This window comes from Scomber scombrus, chromosome 5, assembly GCF_963691925.1.
Source record: "Scomber scombrus chromosome 5, fScoSco1.1, whole genome shotgun sequence".
NCBI classification, from domain to species: domain Eukaryota; kingdom Metazoa; phylum Chordata; class Actinopteri; order Scombriformes; family Scombridae; genus Scomber; species Scomber scombrus.
In genome coordinates, this window is record NC_084974.1 from 24157923 (window position 1) to 24180578 (window position 22656).

At 37.8% G+C, this 22656-nt stretch overlaps 1 protein-coding gene across 1 annotated transcript in view; it reads left to right on the top strand.

Annotated features, from left to right (window-relative positions):
* The window catches only part of LOC133981017 (spectrin beta chain, non-erythrocytic 4-like), a 75802-nt gene that overhangs the window by 39065 nt on the left and 14081 nt on the right, over window positions 1-22656 (top strand). The window contains exons 24-29 of the mRNA XM_062419904.1: window positions 712-858; window positions 15764-16027; window positions 19579-19803; window positions 20498-20587; window positions 20899-21177; window positions 21417-21547. Of these exons, the coding sequence (XP_062275888.1) occupies window positions 712-858; window positions 15764-16027; window positions 19579-19803; window positions 20498-20587; window positions 20899-21177; window positions 21417-21547 (1136 nt within the window). The remainder of the gene's footprint in view (window positions 1-711; window positions 859-15763; window positions 16028-19578; window positions 19804-20497; window positions 20588-20898; window positions 21178-21416; window positions 21548-22656) is intronic.

Consider the following 22656-nt stretch of genomic DNA (forward strand, 5'->3'; position numbering starts at 1 on the left):
AAATGTTGCGTGCAGGTGTGAGGATGTTGATACTGGAGAGAGATGAGGGTGCTGATGCTGACCTCAATATGTTGTTAATGCTGTCAGCAAAGGAGTGACATCTTTCCGCTGTGTGTTTGCCTCGTGCAGACACTCATCTGCTCAGGGTGAAATGTGCAGGTTTTACTGTGCGACGGGGAGTAGAGGTGTGTGTTCGTGGGTTGGTTACCGTGTGGGTGTGTGTTGATGCTGTAGAGACCCTTGATCTGACATGTTGTGTGTGTGTGTGTGTGTGCACATGTGAGTTCCTGCCGCCATGCTTGTTGGTACACGTGTGTGTACCTACATGTGGCTGCTGTGTGACATTAAATATTCATATCTGTGTGTTTGACCTTGTATTTCTCACTGTATGTGTCACTGGTGTGTGTTTATATACAGAACACGAGCCTGTTTTTATTTTCTGCTTCTTCACATAACAGAAGCTACTGAAGAAATATGTGTAAATTATCATAATATATTTTAAACAAGCATATATTTCCCTTATGAACCGGGCATAGCCTCAGGATGCATCAATTTTTGTGTAAGAGTGTGTGAGAGAGTGTTTTTATGTATCCAAATCAGTTTCCACTCACCTATAGTTATTTATAGTACTGTACTGTATATACAGTAAGTACAGTATCTTACAGTATTTACACCACTCTCTCTTTCTCTCCTCTCCTCTCTCTCTCTCAGCTGGGGGACTGGGTGTATGAAAAGATGCTAATGGCGAGGGACAGCAGCCGAGACGAGACCCAGAAGCTTCATAAGAAATGGCTGAAGCACCAGGCGTTCATGGCTGAGTTGGCCCAGAATAAGGAATGGCTGGACAAGATTGAGAGGGTAAGTTGCTGTGCTTTTATTTTTTCTTTTATAAGACTATTTGCAGGGCAATTCTGGTGTTATGTGAGTTTTATGACCTTTGACTCCTTGAAACTGGATAAAACACCTCTCTGAAATGTCAAATGTAATGACAAACAAAGTTATTTAAATGAACTTTGGCCCTCTGAACTACTAGTGAAAACCTAGAGGTGACACTTGACACAGTTCAGTGTGAGGTGAATAAAAGGTTGGGATTTAAACTGAGATTATCATCATAACAAACAAATAGGACTGTCAATCAGAAGTATTGGTCAGTCCCATATACTGTGCCCATTATATATCTGTCAGAATAAATTAGTTTACACAGCTTTCAAGTTTGGTTCTCATTAGTTAATTTGAAACCTCACCAATCAAAGTGTTGAATATTAGACCTCTTTCAAAGCTATGAGACACAACATTATAGCAGAGCTTGCGTTTGTTTGAATTTCCTTCACATAAAGTTTGTTTTTATCAAGTGCTTTTTTCATTTTGAGCAGCATCTAGACTCATTTTTACAGCTTGGGTTATCACTTTAAATCATGTTTGATGCCAGCTAGGTTACTGAGCTAATGTTTAGCAAGAGAAAACAATGTGGATTTCTTGTCTAGTCTGAATCAATTGTTGTATTTATGTGTGTTTGGAAAGATTATAGAATCTGTCAAAAATTTCACATTTTTCAGGTTTTATTTGTATAATTTTAAAGAGAGAAGTGACCTCTTGTGTCTGTTACCTTCAGACAGGCATAATTGATGTAAACAATGTCTTTCATTACCCCATGCCAGTTTTATTCTTAAGTGTTTTATATGGTTGGTGCTTGTATTAAAACACTAAAGCGCCAAATTCAATCTAAGCGTAACAAAGCCAGTGGCAAGGGTAGAAAGTATTACAGAGGGGTTTTAAATAGAGAGTGGAGGGCTGTAACCTTCACCAATGCTCTGAGCCCCTGATAGGATCTGTTTAATATTAAGGAGATTTATAGAGGACATCAGCCTCTTGTCTAAAGACTCAATTTGACACAGATGTAATTAGGTTATCCAGTGTTTCCCCAGCTGCACGTCCAATTTTGTACTGGTTGTCTTTGTTGGCTGTTGTGTTCACACCTCTGATTCGCTGCCTTGACGTGAATCTGGGTGCGTAAAGTCGTTACTAGTCGGTAGAAGTGTAGTTCAGTGCCGCATTTCCTCAGGCCGCCTTCAACAGGTCGCTAATTTGTATTTCAGGCAAAATCACACGTAGAGTTGTGTGAATGTGTGTTTGACCTGTGAGAGGATCTACAGTTGAATTGTTTTGCCTGAAATTTCCAGACAACAACATGAACACTTTTCTGCAAAATAATTAAAGTTTGAAATTATTTTCTTGTGATGTACATACACAAAGGTACAGAGGAAGTATAGCTCTAAAAGATGAAATAAAGTCTAGGGTTTACTTGTAGATAACTACAACCCAGCGATGGTCTCCACATAACCTCCTGTAGCTCCACTTTGTGTTGAGATACAACAAAAGTGAACTATGGAGAAATAGCTAAAACAGGCTAATTGATGCTAGAGGTAGATTTGTCCTTAAAGCCCTGTTTACACCTGGCATTAAGATGCATTAAGGTGATCCGATCACAAGAGGACAGCTGAGTCACATTTATGTTCACACCTGTCTCTAGTGTGCATCTCGAGCTGACTGCTTGTGTCCAAATTTTGTCGCTACCCACATCACTTCCACAAGGAGGTCAAACAGCCCCGCTCACTGTTATTACATCAATCAGACAAGCAATAATGAATGTTTACACTACAAGAGATATGTGGTTAAAATGCATCCCACCTCTGCAAGTGGTTTGAGTGATTGGATACCCAAGACGTATGTTAATGTCAGGTATAAACAGGATGTAATTCAATTTTATGCCATGACCTGCTGATACTGTATCAGGTCATCAAGTCACATACACAGGTGGTGGCAATTATTATTGTTAAGATTAGATATTGTATGAGATTACCCTCGTATTTGAAGTGAGTAACAGTGAGCTGCTGGAAGCTTTGACAGGACATATGGACACCAATGAAGCCTTGTTAAACTTGCGAAAGGCTGCAAATCTTTCTTTATAAAGTGAATGGTGGAAACAAATCTTGGCTGTACATCTTCTCTAAGGAAAGCCAAAAGAATTATCTCTGGTGAAAAAGACATTACACTGAAGCCCGCTATTATCATGAAGCTTTTATGCCATTAACCAAAACATTAGTAGCATCACGTCATACTTCATTATGATGGCACATACAGTAGACTGTGGCGTAATGGCTCCATCCTCTGCAGTCTAATACTGGGCAGGGCTGAAACTGAACTCCCCTGGTAGGAGCAGAGTGAATGAAGCCAAGTCACAGCACTGCGCTCCATGTTGTCTGTGCACATACAGCAAGTCATGCTGGAGATACTGGCATGATATGAGATGATACAGTAAGACTTAATTGCATACAGAGTCACTAACTAATAGACTATTAATTAACTTAAATGCAATTACAGCTTGCAGAAGCTAGAGCCAGTAAATGAAAGATATAGAGCTAGATTTAAATAGATTATCAATCCAACTCAACTAAATGCTCATAAAACCTCTTTTTCAGAAAATTTTCTGTTGAGGTCAGTTTCACAGAAAAGCTTCAAATGAACCTTGTGATTGATGGCTATACAGGGAGGCTGCTTCACCCACTACTGGCTAAGCTGCTCATCGTGTCTAATTACTGTTTGCCTGCTGCTGAGAACTCAGGCACTTTTTTTTTCTTCTATAGTGGGCACTGGGAAGTTTGTGTTAGCGTTAATTTCTCTATTGTTAGCTTATAATGTGTGGAAACTGGTCGACTGATGGTATGTATATCCAAGTAATGATATGTACTGAAGTTTATATGATGTAGAGACAGCAGCACTGCAAGGCCTGAGAGTACAGAGCTGTTTCATTATACATTCATAGAGCATGTGCTTATCTGTAAGCAGAGTGGGGTTACTGGAAAATGCTTACAGTGGAAGTGAGAAAGAGTGACAGTGACAGAGGAGAGAAGGAGGAGGAGGAGAAACACTGCAGTCTCTGGATGTTTTTTTCCTGCAAATATCGATGTGTTGTTTTTAAATCTGAAGGTGAGAAATGTACTGTATGGTAAACAAAAACAAAAAAAGAGAAGTTCAAAATTTTCAAAACTACCTCTTTGCTGTTGCTCTCATGTATAGAAAGGTTCACTGTTGTTGTTTTTACACCCACAAATATCAGAATATTACTGAGAGCATTTCTTTGTTTTCATCCTCAGATGAAAGTATGTAATTTGGCTGACAGTACATTAACTAAACTTACTCAAATCCTGTCAAAACTTCTCAAGTCCTAAAATACGACTCATATTTGTTGGATTTTATTTAGTTTTAGTTTTTTAATTTGACTGAATTTCATTTTGCGATATTTAAAATAAATAGTGATATGATGGATATGCTTTGTTTAAAGAGTTTAAAATTATAATATTATGTCTTGATTACACTGCAAGAGCCAAAACACTTACATTGTACACAGTCACATTGTGCACAGATACTGTTTACAGATACTGTTTACATTGATTTCTTTTAATTATATAGCCTCAATTCATAAGTCTTTCTATCTGTTCAGTTAGGCATCATCCATCCATCAGTTAGTAAAAACTACACATGTATGTACATTGTGTTTCTGTGGGTTTTTTCCACTTTTATCAAATATACTACAGTCCTTTGTGGTCTAGAAGAGCTGGTGCTGAACACTGAGGAAACAAAGGCTGAGACAGCATTTTTATTTTTGGTGTATTTTTTAATTTCAAGAAAGGACCATCTCGGTGCAGTGAAGGCCTAAGAAGACATTTGTAGCATAAAACTTAGGGTTAGATGGTAGTATATTATACTAATGTTATCAGCACAAATACAGCAGTGTACATGTGTGTTTGTGTAATGATGTGTATTCTGCTAGTGATGGTCCCAGCTCACAGTCTCATAGCTCAGTAGCAGACTGTAGTCACACCAGGTCGTCTAGCTGTTGGCAGACAGACAGAGTTTCACTTCTGAAGTCGTACATGGCAGCCACACATCACCCCACATGCCTGCTCCGTGGCTGTTGCCTAGCAACCTATCATTTTTATTTATTTTTTGTAGAGAGAGAAAACATTAATAATATTTGGCATCATATCGTGGCAATACTGAGGATTTAAAAATATTGTTCTGTCCCTTTGAACTGTGCTGCAGCTGAAGTCCAAATATGAATTATATCAGTGCAGCATTTTAATAAAATAGTTTATAAAGTGCGTTATAATCAAAGCACATTAAACAAGTTAAAACAGGGGAACAACATCACAGGGTGGGAATATGAATCCTGCTTATATTCCATGAATCTAAAGGTAAGTTAAGTTTATAGTATTGTGGTGCTGATTGTGCTCCTGTCGCAAACACTCTGCTTCTTCTCTTGTCCTGGTTGTGTCTCTCTGCTTGTGCCCTCTGAGAATCTATTTCTGTAATTGGGTACGAACCCCCTCTCTTCTCTGTGCCATGAAGGACTCTTTGAAGCACATCGCCTGTTTTTAGGGTAGCTTCAGCCATCTGTGAGCATATCTGTATGTATACAGTGTGCAGAAAAAATGCTCTGCTTAAATGGTTTAAAAGAGTCTGCGGTGGATATAGATGACACCCTACTCCTTCTTCATTAAATGCAGTCCCCCCCCCCCCCCCCCCCCCGTTTACTCAGCAGCGTCCTTAAACCTTATGGCAGATATCAGCTCTCCAGAGTCTCTAGGCTGGCCTAACAAAGTCTAACATCAGGGTCAAAAGCAAACCATTATGACATTAATTAAGGCACTAATTAAGATAGTTCATAGGAGAAAGGGCTTTCATATTTTTATTTAAACTCTGGTTGGTCTCACCCACAGCAAGACTCAGTGTTTTACTGGTTTAAGGAGACTGCTGCACCTGATTTGAACTACAGACTGAATAGATGCTCACATCCAACAATATGTGCTTTTATTAACACATTATGACATTTTTCTAACATGTAGGGACACTACAGAAAACACAAAATCCATCATGCTTTACTTCTAGAAAGTAAAAACAAAAATGAAGCAAACTATTTTTATGTTGTGCCTTTGAGACACAAATACTAAGAATGCACAATAGATGTGACTGTATCCTCACAAGGCTTTTACACCAAAAGTGCAAGTTCAGCATTTCTACAGTTAGGATGTCTGACATCCACAACGTGCATAGAATGAATGAAATTCTGCATCTGACAGCTGATAGAAATGATGATGCAAACATTTTTACAGTAGAGAAGAATGGTGAAAAAGTTTATTCATTTAAGGTTTATTTGGAAGGGACAGTACACGTTAATCAACATTTTAGTTTACACCACAATGTAAATGTGTCAGAGTTAGCCAAGAGGATAGTTTTCATTTGTAGTCCCCAGGCTGCCCGTAGTTAGACCTGTCCAGGGTGTACCCCTCCTCTCGCCCAATGACAGCTGGGATGGCAACCCTCTAGAGGACAAGAGGTTTGTAAAAATGAATGAATGCAGCTCTACAATTAACCGCGGCTTCCTATAGGCTAAAAAAAAATCTGCTTTTAACAATACATAGTCCAATTTTCATTTTATTTGTGTAGCACATTTTAACAACAAAGTAATTCAAAGGGGATGGGAGGGAGAACAGGGAGAAAAAGTTTGCTTTGTTGCATGTAATAGTGACTTGCTGTTTGATTTGCTGTAATTTGCAAACAAAAAAACTAATAAATACATTTATAAAAAAAAAAAATTGGAATTGAATTTAAATTAGCATAATACAAATTATAATTTGCATTAGTATAAGTCATGCTAGATAGCTGAGTCAGCTAAATGTCTAAAATCTCAAATGTTTTTAATAACATTGATGAATAACGTAGTATAAACGTGAGCTCATTGTCTAAAGGTTACTGGCTTTTTGTATGAGCGAAACTCAAACTCTCTTTCGTCAGCAGCTGTTGACTGAGTATTTTAAGCAAGACTTCTGTAGTTGTCAGTATTCAGCTACAGAGTGGTGCGATCATACTGGACATCATGTTTGAGTCTGAAATGACTAAAATGATGTAACTGTGCAAAAATAAACACGTTTCTCCTTCAGTGTTTAGGTGAGTGTGTGTGACGGGGAACACCTCCATCAGATGAGGCCTTTTTTGGATTATTATAATGCAGCTGGTGTACTGTGTCATGTTCTCTGCTGACATCAAGTGGCCGGCGGCAGCTGGAGAGTTGTGTCTCCTCTTTCCTGTGCTTGCAGGGGTTGCCAGGCAACAGCTGTCCAATCACCCTCTCTCCCCTCTCTCTCTCCCCTCGTCTTTCCTCCTCCCGTCGTACGGCTCCTGTGTGTGAAGGTCATTCCTCTTTCCCTCCCTCTCTCTCTCTCACTCCGTCATCGCTGTCCCCTTCCAGTCACGGGGACAGGAAATATGTAGATAACAGGAAGTGACGTAAGACACAGACCAAAAGAGTGCTGCTTTGGAGTATTGAGATTCAGCCTACATCTGTAGGTGTAAATGTAGTGAAGTGTAACGTGGCCAAATCTAATGAGCTGAGGTTTGCAGTGCTCTGAATGTGCAGCACATTGTTTAATCAATAACTCTTGCTGTTCTGTCGCTGCAGGATGAATGGGTTTCTTTAACAGGGCCAAAATAAACCAATCAGTGTAAATAAGTAGAATTTAAGTTTATGATTGAATGAATGATCTGAGTGAAAACTTTTGCACTAAATCTCATGGCAGCATCATTTATGAGGTAGATGCATTCAATGATACTTTTTGTGCAGCAAGTTTTTCTTTTCACCCCAAAGAAAAATCAATGTAACATTAGTCTGTACACATTTAGAAGATTGTAGTCATCCTGTAATGTCTGTAATTTCACTCTGCAGTGATTCAGACAAAATACTGTGGAAGCTGCAGTTTGATTTGCCTCAGTTGCAGCAGATGTGTGTGTGTGTGTGTGTGTGTGTGTGTGTGTGTGTGTGTGTGTGTGTGTGTGTGTGTGTGTGTGTGTGTGTGTGTGTGTGTGTGTGTGTGTGTGTGTGTGTGTGTGTGTGTGTGTGTGTGTGTGTGTGTTATTGTTTCTTCCACATGCAGTTGTCAGCCTAAACCCAGTGGGCTTTTGATTCCTGTCCCCTGCTCTCCCATTATGCCTTATAATTAATTGGCCTCATTAACTCTCAGTATTAATCTCATCCTCTGCTGTCCTGATCCTACAATCACTCGCTCTCCCCAGCAAACAGGTTAATAGACTATTGAAAACTATTCTCTATTCTCATGTCTCTGTTTTTGCTGTTCTGGCCTGAAGGTTGCAGTGTGTTTTCCTGAATCCTTTCTTTATGTCCAGTTGGCATTTTTAGATATATATAAGCCACAGCTTGTCAGACTCAGCTCTACACTCTCTTTTAATCAGTTTAAGCTGAACTTTGTCAGCAATATCTTTACTTTGGCTCAGCTGTGCTTTAAACTGATATACTAACACAGTTAATCCTAGCGTTATGTTAACATGTCTAGCTTTAGTATGTGGACATGTATGTTAACTATTAGATCTTTACATGTTAACATGCCAATGTCATAGCTCATGGGCTTGCTAACACTTTAAATGTTAAAAGTCACTCAGTTTATTTTAGCATGTTAACATTGTCCTTTTTGCCTTCATTCAATAGTAGCTGGTATAGAGTTGGACAGGAAATGGAGACACAGATAGAGGGGAACATCATAATAATAATAATAATAATAATAATAATAAATCAAACTTATATAGCGCTTTATGCTTCATGCAATGAAGGGTCCTTGCTCGGCTATCAAGGCGCTCCCATGTTAACATATTCATCTGAATGTACAGCTGAGCCAGATGGGAGATAGTTTGTCATAACCTGATGTGTTGGACATTGTTCTTTGGATCTGTTGGTTCCACTAGATGAAAAACTCTCAACAGGATCAACAAAGTTAGTCTTCATCCTTTTTGCAATATGAATATCTGCATCAATTTCCGTGGCAATCCATCCAATAGTTGTTAATATATTTGAAGTCAAGTCATTTTTTATTTGCACTATACAGCCCAATAATACAAATCACACATTTACAAACAGAGTTTTAAATCTGTGCAATCTGTACAGCACACAACATCCTTAACATGTAGACCCTCATCTGGAACAAGGAAAAACTTCCCCCAAAAAAACTTGAACACAGAAAAAAATGGAGGAAGTCTGAGGAGAAACAGAAGAGAGATCCTGTAGACCAATAATACTTTTATAATAATAATGACATCTGCTGCAAATTGAGTTGTCAAAACCTAAAAGATGTATGCATATTAGTACCACTGTTATTTCAGTTTCAATGCATACTACATATGAAACTGCCTGACTCACATCACTGCATCCATTAAGCTGTGACCTATAGTTTTGTGTCGGCTCTGCAATATATGAGGAAGTGTGTGTGTGTGTGTGTGTGTGTGTGTGTGTGTGTGTGTGTGTGTGTGTGTGTGTGTGTGTGTGTGTGTGTGTGTGTGTGTGTGTGTGCGTGCGTGCGTGCGTGCGTGTGTGTGTGTGTGTAGGAGTGTGCAGTGAGAACATCAATGGAACAGTGATGATATCAGCAGTCTCACTGAGAGCGAACGGTAAACTGAGACAGACATCTATGCAGTTATATTTGTATTCTTTCAATCAATTCCAGATTTGTTTAAGATATTTTGGGAACACAGTTACTGCAGTATTCGTGCCAGTAAAGCTCATAGAAGTCGACTGATATGAGACAACGATGCTGAAACAGAAGGTCAAAGTCAGGTTGTGTACTGTGATTTAAAAAACAGAGACGATCAGAAGTTATTTTAGGGTTGGAGTAGCTTTCAGTCTGAATGCTGCTGCAGTTTGTGATATAACTGAACACACTTCTCTCCTCACACTTAATATTTTGAGTGCATAAGTGCAATCACGCTGAGAAGTATGGAAAAATGCAGCGCACTGGATGGTGCACTCAAAACAGTCGAAAAGTCGAGTGTGTAACTGTGGACGTTTCTTGCCCCCAGCGGTCGCCATATTGGCTTCATAGAGGAAGAGGAGGGACTACTTTTTAAACTAGAAATGGTTGCGGAGGACGTTGTAACTAGAACCTGACCATTATATCGTTCAGCTGATATAATTGGCCAATATTGACCTATCACAGATATATTGATACATAATCGGACAACATACAGTATGTGCTGATTTTTTTTTTTTTTAAGTTATATAGGCCACATTCAAGTTCAAGTTTAATATATACTTACATGTTTTTTTGGTATTTAATTATAGTTATGTATAATTATGAAATTCACAGTGAAGTTTTACTGTTTCAGTCGATGTCGTTTTACACAATCAAGTTTATTGTTTAACGGTAAAATATCACAGCCGTCATTACATATCTTTGTCAGATAAGTGTTTAAAAGGGATCCCTTCAAAAAATGTATGTTCATGTATATATTCTTTACATATGAGATTATCGGCTGACATATCAATACAGATTTTTTTTACTCCTTAATATCGGTATCGTCATCAGCCCCAGAAATCCAGTATCGGTCGGGCCATGGTTGTAACTACGGTGAACATCGCTGCATTATATAAATGTAAATTATACATGTGGTTTTTGCACTTAGCATCACTATACTGCTGATTTGAGTCACAGTGTTGCTGACAAACTATTAAAATATGTACATACAGTATTTGGAGATGGCCACAAACTCACAGATTCACTCACACAATATATGCCTGTGCTGCTTCATAGTAAATACCCTGCAAGACTGCCAATAAATGAACCAGTAAAGAGAACTAAATCCTGAGTTTTACCTTTTTTTTGGGAAAATTGAAGTCTACACAGTATACTAACAGAAGTATGTGGTTTGAGACACAGTGACTGAAGACACTATTTTTAAGATGTTGCTGCAGCAGTTGAATCCATAGTGGTTCAGTAGTGAATTATAAATCCACACACAGAGAGCTGAAAGCCTACTTTGTATTATATATTATCCACCGTTAATTGGACAGTTAATCTGCTCCAGCACTGACTATTACATAAACCCCAACCATGCAGTTTGTTTTTTTTACTGAAGACACCAAAGAGATTATTTTCTAGTATTTAACAAATACAGCTCCAACATGTTGGTTCAATCGAGGAAAAACTAAAACACCTTCACCTGGTCATGATATAGTCACATGCAACCACTTCATCTCACCTGTAGATTTATTTAAATAAAAATTGGGCTTCTCATTTAAAACACACTTTCTAACCACTAACTCTTAGTGTATCTTTTAATTAGTCGCTGCAAGTAATCTGCTGTAACTGTGTCAGTCTGTACCTGCTGATTCTGACCTGAATACGTCTCACTCTGCGGCTGTACAGTATCTTCTGCCTGCGCTGCAATCCTGCTGTTAAGACTCATTTATCCTTCAAAGAGAGCTCTGCTTTGACTGGCCTGTATGCACATCAGGAGCGTTTACAGCCAAATGTGTCGGTTTTTATATCCATTTTCAGCAGCATGTATTCTCCAGCATATAAATTCAGTAGACTGCTGATTCCAGCAAGATTTCTTTTTACACAAAATTTAACATCTCGTACTGTTTGTATGTTTTAGTGAAGCAGCACACAATGGGCCAGATGCAAGAACATGTTCGGTTTTATTTTTCTTAAATTTGTCTTACTTTTTTAGTGAGGTGGTCTCTAAAATACTGACAATATAATATTTGCTTAGTAATCTTTGTAACCTTTTATAGTTAATATGTGTTTGGTTTGTTTCTATAAACCTACTTTAGGTTTGCAGTGTTGTCACAGAATACAGTCTAATAATTATCTTTTCTTTAGCATTAGCATTTTGCCAACAAGTGGAAATCACACCATCAGTTGCATGTCAAATAATATAGCAAATAGTTGCCATATAGGGCAAATAATACATCATTGAATAAAAGAAATCATGAGGATGATTGTAGCTTTTGTTGCTGCTGTAGCCTGCAGTGCCATCACATGCATCACTTCCTGTACACTAAAGGACTTCTCCCTCAAAAGAGCAGAGTACCACTTAGGGTCCTTAGTGTTCAGAACAATAAGAGCCTCTACAGTATTCACAGAAACTAGATTGAATCTAAAACATGTCACCAGTTATTCATTTAAACAGTGAGAGCTCTGCTGAGTAGCGTTCACTGTTTGATTTTTTTTCACACGTAGAGTAAATATTGACACAGTAGCAGCGGTGGCCTCATCCTGACAGACACGCAGCGACCAGCGGAGTGTGAGCAGTGACGCTCAGGAGCAGATGTCTGCTGTGATGTACAGACCAGACAGCAGAGTGAGGAAGGACGCTCTCATCTGTTACCGTTAGCATCACTGCGGCGCTGTCACTGAGTCCTCAGTCTTCAGGGCCCATCTTCACTTTACCCTTCAGCTTATGTATTTGACTCTTCTTCAGTTATAACATATAATCACAAAAAAATTTACCTCAGCGAGAAGATAGTGAGACACATAAAAGGGAAAAAAGAGAGGAAAAAATAGCAGTAACAAATATAGGAATAAGAGCAGAAGTTACAGTCTTAATTGTTATTTATCTACTACTAGATGAGCAGGCAAAGTTGGGCCCCATCTAAAGAAACAGGGACTATATTAACAGAAAAATTAAGAAAACGTCTAATGTCGTCAGCAGCACATTTACCACTTAGACTTTTAAAAAAAAAGGAAGAAAATACAGAAGTCACCGTATGGACATGGATTTTCCTTCCTGATGGTTTGGGATCAGGTTTCTGTGGGATTTCTTTGCAGATGCTGTTTGTATGTGCAGTGGAATATGTGATCCTCTGTGAGCTGAGCATGTACGAGTGTGGAGAGCCTGTGGGTGAAGCTGCTCGAGCCCACGCAGCGCTCCCACTCAGAAACGCTCCATCAGCTGACGTAACGCACTAACACTGTCACAGGACAGTGAGTGGTGTGGTGGGAGCCTGCCTGTAATTCCTCTCTATTTTCATCACCTCAGGCATCTCCAGTTTGCTTTACTATACTTTTTAAGTGTGTAGTACATTTCAACAACGAGGCAATTGAAAGTGTTTTACATTAAACATAAAATGCATCAGAACAGAATATAAAAGCAACACACTGCGAAATAAAAAAGACATTTAAATACAATTGTGTAGTGTTAAATTGGAAATGAAACTAAAATAGAGTAAGACAGATAAAACAGGAGAATAAAGGTGCAGTATGATAATAATAATAATAATAATAATAATAATAATAATAATAATAATAATAATAATAATAATAATAATAATAATAATAAGCAAATTACAAAAAACAAAACAAATAAGACACTTTTTTCCCCTTGGTTCCCAGGAGGACATGCAAAATACCAGAAATGATTGCCACTTGTAAATGTTATTATCCTATACAGTGTCCTTCTTATATGGTAAATACCAAACTACATACACAGTATCTCATCGAAAGAAAAATAATATACTTTACATAATATTATATATATTGTAATGTGTGATACTGTATATTCTGGTATTCAGTGTAGGCAAAGAAAAGTCCTCCCATAAATTAAGATACTTTTTGTAATTAACGACACTGTATTTTCACCGTAAAGCAGTTATATTCACTATAAAAAGAGCTTTTGAGGAGAATTTTCGGCCTTTGCAGATTTCTGTGATGTTACTTGTATTACTTTATTTGACTTGACATGTTTTTATATGTTTACTCACATTCACAACTTGGAACTGCCTGTAAATCCCAAAGATGTCACTGCAGCTCATCTGGGATTTTGCATCAGAAAACCATTTTATCACCTCAGTGGGATCCAGTTTCCAGTCATTGGGCCGCTCTGTATGTCTGCAGATTTTATGATAACCTGAGTGACTCAGACGAGATCTGCGGATGGATGATGATGATGATGAGTCACTGCTCAAAGTTTTTGTTTTTTGCCCATTTTGGTGAAATTTCTTGGCAGAATGTGAAATTACCACCTGCCAAGCACCACATGCTGCAAATGTAGCTTTTGACAGAAAAATGGATCCAAATATCAAATTTCTAGTCATACAAGCCAATAACCACATTTCTATTTTGTTATTCATGTTTCAAAATCTATTAAAATGTCAGCTTCTGTTACACAATATCATAAATAACCTGCAGTGATTCTCTCAAAATGTGCTGTTAATTGATTGTGACTTTTGTTAAGATCAGTTATACTTGAATTACACTCAATTATTATGTTAAAACAAGAGTCATCATTCAGTTTTTATGGCCACACCTTAAAAACATTAGAGTTTAAATCAGCTTCTTACTGCGAGTGACGGCGTCTTACTTAAACATATTTTTCTGGAGTTGTTGGAGCAGTTTTGGTTCTTTAAAATGAACTAACTGAGTGGTATGTTTGCTTACATTAACACTAACAGGCGACACATCACATGTGCTCAAAAAAACACAACCACACACTCCTGATGAAGCAGGTTTTGAGTGTTGAACTCTTAACAAATAACACACACACTTAAAAATGTATTGTTGGTCATTTAATTATGAATATTTAGTATTATTGAGCAACTTTTCAAAATTCACCTGTACAAGAAGCATGGCTGCAACACTTGATTTATTTGAATATTTAATATAATATATATACATTAATATTAGTTTTTCCATATGTACAGACCAATAGAAGTCATACTGCCACATCAATTCAGTGTCTTTTTTTTAAATAAATACAGACGCTAAATGTTAATGTAAGTAAGATTGATACAGTTTTTTTAACCTTTCCGTACACATTTTTTATGTCTATTTTTCTTTCAGATATTTTTTCTTTGTTTGTTTTTGTCTTTGTTTTCTTTCTTTAGCTCTCTTTCACACACACACACACACACACACACACACACACACACACACACACACACACACACACACACACATACAAACACACAGACTGCGAATTACAATTGGATGGGGGAAGGTTTTCACTGTGGAGGGAAAAGGGGAGGGAGCAGGTGTACATAAGGATTATTGGTGGTGTGTGTGTGTGTGTGTGTGTGTGTGTGTGTGTGTGTGTGTGTGTGTGTGTGTGTGTGTGTGTGTGTGTGTGTGTGTGTGTGTGTGTGTGTGTTTGTGTGTATAAAGGCAAGTGGGGCAGGGGGGCTACAAAAGGGGGCAGAAATATGAAAAAGAGAGAGGACACAGAGAGAGAGAGGGGGAAGGGGAGTGTGAGGTAATTTATGAAGCGGCAAGGTTTAATCTCTTCACACACATACACACACACACACACACACACACACACACACACACACACAAACGTTCGTCCTAACCTAGTTCCACAGTGTCTGCACATAATTATCCCGACATGAAATCCAGAGAATATTTGCTGTCTTTGTTAGACAGTTTATTATATTTATTATCATTGTTGTGTTTCTATGTGTAGAAGCACTTTGCTTCTGAGTGTACATTGGGAAGTGACACTAAAACTGATTTTGATATCCAAAAGGTCAAAGGTTAGCTTCACTGTGATTTTAAACCTATTGTTGACCAAGCAGTTTGTTGATTTTTTAAAAATCACAAGTTTAAGTAGTTAAGTTAATTTTACACCCATTGTTTAGTTCTTGAAGCATTAATGCATGAAAAAAGTAATTTAAATTTAAATTAATTTATTAAGGTGGTAATTTTCTCACTGAATTACCTTATTATCATAACAGGTTTAATATAGTGTTTAATATAGTGGCACAAAATTCAATCAAGTGCCTTTTGTTTCAAGTTTTTACCTGAAGTGTTACGTGTGCTTTTTACTCTGCTCTATATGTTAAACTACATATTTAAAAACATCAACAGGTCTTAGTGTGTCTCACCTCTCTTTCTGTGTCCCTCCCTTCTCCTCTTCATCCCAGGAGGGCCAGCAGCTGATCCAGGAGAAGCCCGAGCTCAGTCCGGTGGTGCGGAGGAAGCTGGAGGAGATCAGGGAGTGCTGGCAGGATCTGGAGAGCACCACTCAGGCCAAAGCGCGACAGCTCTTCGAGGCCAACAGGGCTGACCTGCTGGTACAGAGCTACGACAGCCTGGACCAGAGACTGGGCCAACTGGAGGGTCAACTGGCCTACGTAGACCAGGGACAGGACCTCACCTCTGTCAACAGGCAGCTCAAAAAACTACAGGTTTGTACAAGTTAAAAACTAAATACACGGTCGCCCATAAAGTTGGAATAAAATATTTTTGACCTCTTCTCATGAAATGATTATGAAAATGTGATTTGTTCTTGATAGATAAAGTGTATATATTCTCAAAATTGTATTGATCAATCTCATTGCACCTGGTCAAAGGTGATTACTGATGTGTATAAATAGAAAATAAAAAGAGGAATGTGTCTGAAAACAAAATTATTTCAACTTTATGGGCGACCGTGTAAAAAGCCACAAACACTCCTACTCCTACTGATACCTACTTCACAGATCCTCAAAGTTTTTGGGTTGTAATGAGTCAATATCAGATGAGGCCTAGAAGTTTAGAAATGCTCAGTATTTGACAGGAAAATAACAATAATAGTGACATAACATGGTATTTTCATACAATTTGTTAGTTTGAGGTTGTTGGTCAGTCATCCCTTGATTCCACTATGTGCACTGCACTTTAAAAACAATTGTATTTCACCAATAAACAGGAAAAACAACAGATAAATAAAGAGACTGTTTAACTACGTAACCTACTGACCCACAGTAGAAGCACAAATATAAAGCAAAAGGACCAAATCAACTAAATGTAAAACTAAAATCGGGCCATTCAGTAGGAATTACAGTAGTCTAAAGGCACTCATTCGGATTTGATTGGGCTGCCATAATTACTGTATTAAGAGTACAACTTAATTTAAAAGGTCGAGTGCTTGCCCAGAGTACACTGCGTGTACTTCTGAAACACTCCCGATGGGGTAGGACGGAGCAAAACTGTGGTGCAGCTGGATCAGTACGCACCCGGTGGAAACCTGAGGTTAGACTTTTCTCTGCAAAGACACATATAAATATTTGAAATTCAAGTGTACAGAAAAGGAATATAAGAGCACAATTAGTAAGTTCAGTCTTGCTATTTTTGTCAGTTTTGAAGGTACCTTACCTTTTGGTTTGTTTTGTTGTTGTTTTAAGTTGTTTTTTTTAAATCAGTGCAACAAGCAGCCAAAGAGAAAACAGGTGTTTCACTTTTATTAGCAATAGCAGAAAGTTTATATTGTTTTAATGATGACATTTCTGAGTATATTTGTCTAATTTGGGGCTAAAACATGATGCATTTTTGACCTGAACTGTGAAAATTATCCTGCAGCTCTACATGGTGAACTGTTTGATGACTCACAGTTTTTTTTCCTTTCATTATCATCACACAGTGACGGCATCACCTCATTAAAATTTGAACACACATTGTGTTTGAAAAATGACTAACAACAACATTTCTCACTGTGTGCCTGAATACTTCCTGTTTAGCTTTTCATCTCATTTCTGCAAAGTCAGGCTCTTTTTTTTCATTTTTAAATTTTTTTCACGCCAACGTTAATTTTTAATTTGTGTAGATGGTTTTTGGAAACACTAAAATCACATCAGCATTCCTACCAACCTAGATAAGCTTTCTCCAGAGTTACATCCCAAGATCATTTACAAATACTGTATAATCAAATCTTATTGATTAGTATACAGATGACTTTGTGTAGAATTGTATGATTGTTTTGTGACTGATTGGATACAATTTAATCTCTTTGTCCACTGTTCAATAATCTTGCTGTGTTTACTGAACATTTGTTTAGGACATATTATACACTGGTGTTAAATTATCTCAAGAATCACTGTGTTAAAACCAGTCAGTCAATATCAGTATTTAATTACTGAACACGGAGCAGTTTGTTTATGTGTTATTCTGTTCAGACTGATGAGAAATGACTTCTCTGTACTGGTGTGACTAGTGTTTTAATCTGGAAAAATAAGGAATTCATTTTTAATGTGTTGCTCGTAAGCTTCTCAGTGCTGCTTGTAAACCGAAACCCCAAAATGCCCCCATTGAACGAGGCAGCACCTTGCACAGCAGCTCTGCAACCATCAGTGTATGAACGTATGTGCAATTTATCATTTATCTTTAAATCAAAATAACAAAAAACATTACTTAAAAGCTTCAAACTGACACCGACAACTGCTGTATTGAAATTTAATGTACTCGTCCTTGGAGTGTTTCTTTTTTCTTTTCCTTTTTATTTGGACTGGATGATTCCAGGTGTAAATACAGTAAGCACACAGTCTGTCTCTCTCTCTCTCTCTCTCTCTCTCTCTCTCTCTCTCTCTCTCTCTCTCTCTCTCTCTCTCTCTCTCTCTCCCTCTCTCTCTCTCTCTCTCTCTCTCTCTCTCTCTCTCTCTCTCTCTCTCTCTCTCTCTCTCTCTCTCTCTCTCTCTAAAAAAAAACAAACCTCTATTCTTCATCTGAAGCTTTTAAAGTATGCCGGTTTTATCAAAGAGCATTGACTCCAGACATTAAAAGTCCTGTTTCTATTCTTTCTTTTTTAACTAAATGTCTAAATACCAACACATGAAGAATTAGAGAAAATAATGACAAATATTATACCACTAACATTAAAATTCAGTTGTCTGCTGTAATAAGTTGTTTTCAATAGATTTTCTTATGAATTTGGATTAAATTTAATTTCCTTAATGATCGTACAGTCTTCTGTCTCTGTTTGCATCAACAAACTCAATTTTGGCTTAAATTAATATTCCTTAATTAGATATCCACTCATTTTAATTTCATGGAGGTAAAAATATGATGTTGTGAAGTAACTCTCCGATAGCGATTTGTTTAGAGTAGTTGGGTGTGACCTGGTCTGGCGCACAGATTCATCCGTTCATTACGTCATCATTTCACCGGACATCTCTCACTTTCCTCTCCCACAGCATGCTCCTCTCCTTACAGCTTCCTTTAACAGGCCGCCATTAGCACTACTTTACCACATCATCCCTAACTCCAAACCAAACTCCACTACCCAGCATCCATCCTGACCAGGGGTACAGTAACCTTCACTACACTTCATGTCTATCCACTCTTCTTTTGCTGATTTGGGGTTATTTTCCATCTCATCTCTGCTTTCATGTACCTCATTTATCACATTACTGTCAACTAAACCTCTTTAAATGTATTTAGGAATATTCTAAAATCTTTATAGATTCAAAGAGTCATTTATTTTCTTTCATGATGTTTCCCCTTTTACCATTTTAATGTTTTAGTTGCAAGCTGTGAGTCATCCTGTCTATATGGATGGGCCACAAACTAGGACTGCACTTTTGGTCATATTGTCTTCTTATAATTGTGTATCCACTATGGAAACATTTGTATTTTTTACATTAAACTGTACATATAATATTATTCATTTTCTGCCAAGTCCATTCAGCTGCTAGATGTCACTAAATTCAACACACTGCACCTTCAAATGTAAATTTGGTAAAAAATTAAATGTGTGCTTTCACTTATTTATATATATTTCTGTCACTCTCTTTACATCCCACTCATCTTCTTCTTCTTTCCAATGACAACATGTTTATTCTTCACCTCCACCCATGCTGGTCTCTTCATTTCTCCCCTGCCTCAATATCTCTATCCTAATCAACACATTCCTCCATCCATCCGATAACTTCCACTCTACTCCCTCTCTCCTCAACTGTTCTCCTCTTCCTCCTCCCGCCCTCAGACCATGGAGTGCCAGATGGAGGAGTGGTACAAGGAGGTGGGGCAGCTCCAGGTGCAAGCGGCCTCCATACCGCAGCAGACGCAGGTCAAGGAGACGGTTGTCGGGCAACAGGCCGCCGTGGAGGCCAGGATGGTGCGTCTGATCGAGCCACTGAAGGAGAGGCGACGCATCCTGCTAGCGTCCAAGGAAGTTCACCAAGTCGGGCGAGACCTGGAGGATGAGATTGTGAGTTTGACAGTCAACACATGGGCAACACACACACACACACACACACACACGTTAATCATTTAAAGGAACATTGCTTTGTCTTGCATCCAGTCCATTATGTTTTTTTCATGGTGAACCAAAATGTATTTGAAACCTGACATGTTTTGTGTCATTAATAGTAGTAGTTACTTAGTATAACTCAGTGTGACCCTTTACACTGAGTAAAGATGCATCAACATTCTTTAAAAGCCAATTATGCTTTTTTCATGGTGAACCAAAATTGATTCATTTTTGTTATTCATATTCTCACAATAGGTTGTCATGTTTTATTTTTCAACTGTTTTCAATTACAAATTAATTATAAAAAAAGGAAACCTGACATGGTTTGAGTCAGTTAGTGTAACTCTGAGTTAAGACACATCCAAATTCTTTAAAAGCGCCTTTATATTTCTCTACACCTTCATTAAATCTTACTGTAAATTTAACTGACATATGATCAGAGCAAACCATATGATGCCACTATAAACAGCAGTGCAAAATCTCCAAAATCTTAAAATCCAGGTGAGATAAAAATGATTAATATTTAGTAAGATACTTCTATTAATTTACTTTTACTTTTTACTAATTTGAATTGCACATGTTCTCTTTATGCACACCCACAAACTTTCAGCTGGACTTATATTCACTAACCTGTGTCTTGTTGTGGTTGTAGTTGTGGGTTCAGGAGCGCCTCCCGATGGCCATGAGTCAGGAGCATGGTTCCTCTCTGCAGGCTGTCCAGCAGCTCATGAAAAAGAACCAGGTAAGAAAATCTGAATCTTTAGTATAGCTAGTAATTCTAACCACAGTTTTGACCCAATACACAACTTAAAAAATGGGATAGTAAACTTTAAACCCCCCCAATTAAGTCACATAAATTGACAAAAAATACATGACAGCTAGACATGTACAAGCCCAAAAGTCCTAATTTGTCTCCCTTTTTTAACTACTTACTTACCTTATCATGTTCTAATGTTACTCCTGTAATTAAACAGTCTTGTCATCATGGTGCCATTCAACATAAAAAAGATCTAACCAGTCACCTCCTCTGTCTGTCCTCTGAATCTCCTCCAGACACTTCAGAGGGAGCTGCAGGGCCACAGGAGCCGGATCGACGACGTCCTGGAAAGGGCGGGGATTATAACCTCCATACGCAGCCCTGAAGCCGATTGCGTCAGGGCAGGTCACGACCAGCTGGCCGGTCTGTGGGCTCTGCTCTGGACCGAGACTGAGAGAAGGCAGCTGGTACTGGATGCCATGTACCAGGCCCAGCAGTACTACTTCGACACGGCTGAAGTGGAGGCCTGGCTGAGCGAGCAGGAGCTGCACATGATGAACGAGGAGAAGGGGAAGGTGTGTGAGCGATTGTTTGAAAGTTTCTGGCCTTTTAAATAAAATGATAACTAATAAATGACTTATTATCTGTCTCAAACTTGCTGCTACATGAACCTCTGAGCTCTCATTTTTCATCTAATTTAGTCAGAGTGTCATCTGAAAATGACTTGTAGTGTACTGTATACAGAGAGTCAGGATGCAGAATTTGTGCAGTATGTGTGTGAAACTTGTTTGTGCTGTTTCCTCCTCCCCTCCAGGATGAACCGAGCACACTGCAGCTGCTGAAAAAACACTTGATCCTGGAACAGACCATCGAGGACTATGCAGAGACCATCGGCCTGCTGTCACAGCAGTGTCGACAGCTGCTGGAGATGGGACACCCAGACTGGTGAGCACGTAAACATACACACACAAACACATACACCAACTTATCACAGGAAAGCTCATTTTCAGCATTTGACCAAACTAGAAATAGTTTGATTTATTCTTCTCATTCTCTTTATGTCAAATTAAAACACTGAAAATGTTGTTCAAAGCCATTTTTTAGTTGTTAAATACCTTTTTTACCTACTGAGTAATAGTTCTCAAACTCAAACTGATATATAGACTCTCATACATCTTGCTCAGTATTATTAAGATAAGATAAGACAAGATATTCCTTTACGAGTCCCACAATAGGGAAATTTGAGGTATTACAGCAGCAAGTGAGCAGTAAAAATAGAAGAGAAGAGCATCAATAAGAAAGAATAAAGAACAATAAATAAGTACGGAAAACAAAAACAATAATAGTAGAAAATATATAATAAAAAATAGCAATAATAATGGTGACATTATTTACATTATTTACAGTACAACAGTAATATTGGTATTCAGTGGTAATATACCAAAGATTATTGGTCTGATGAGGACAAACGTGGGGACTCGACTGTTGTTTCACACAATACATTTTTAACAAAGAATATGGCAAATGAAATATGAGCAGAAATTTCAGTGATTGCAGCATACAAACAAAATCTGTCACCCTGACCATGGTTTATTATATTTAACTAAAACTAAGATTAGCAGTGAAAAAAATATTTTAGTTAACTGAATGAAAGAAAAAAGAACAATGCAAAACAAACTAAACCTAAACTGAATTACAGATAAAATCAGCTTTGTTTTTGTTGTCGTTGTGTTTTCTCCCTTTTTACTGTCCTGTTCAGTTTGACTTCTTTTAATAACTGGAAAACTAAAACTAAGACTAAAAACTAAACTAAAACTACTTAATCACTTGTTAAACTAACTAAAACTAAACTGAAATTTGAAAAAAACAAGCTGAAAAACTAAATAAAAATAAAAACTAATGAAAATTTAAAAACTATAATAACCCAAATAATTTTGCCAGATTATAATTTCCAATTTTAAAAAAGAGGCTTTGAAAACTTTAAATTGATTATTCACCATTCAGATTGTATGTGATTGTTAAAAGTGAAGTTCTAACAAAACTAAAAGTGAGTG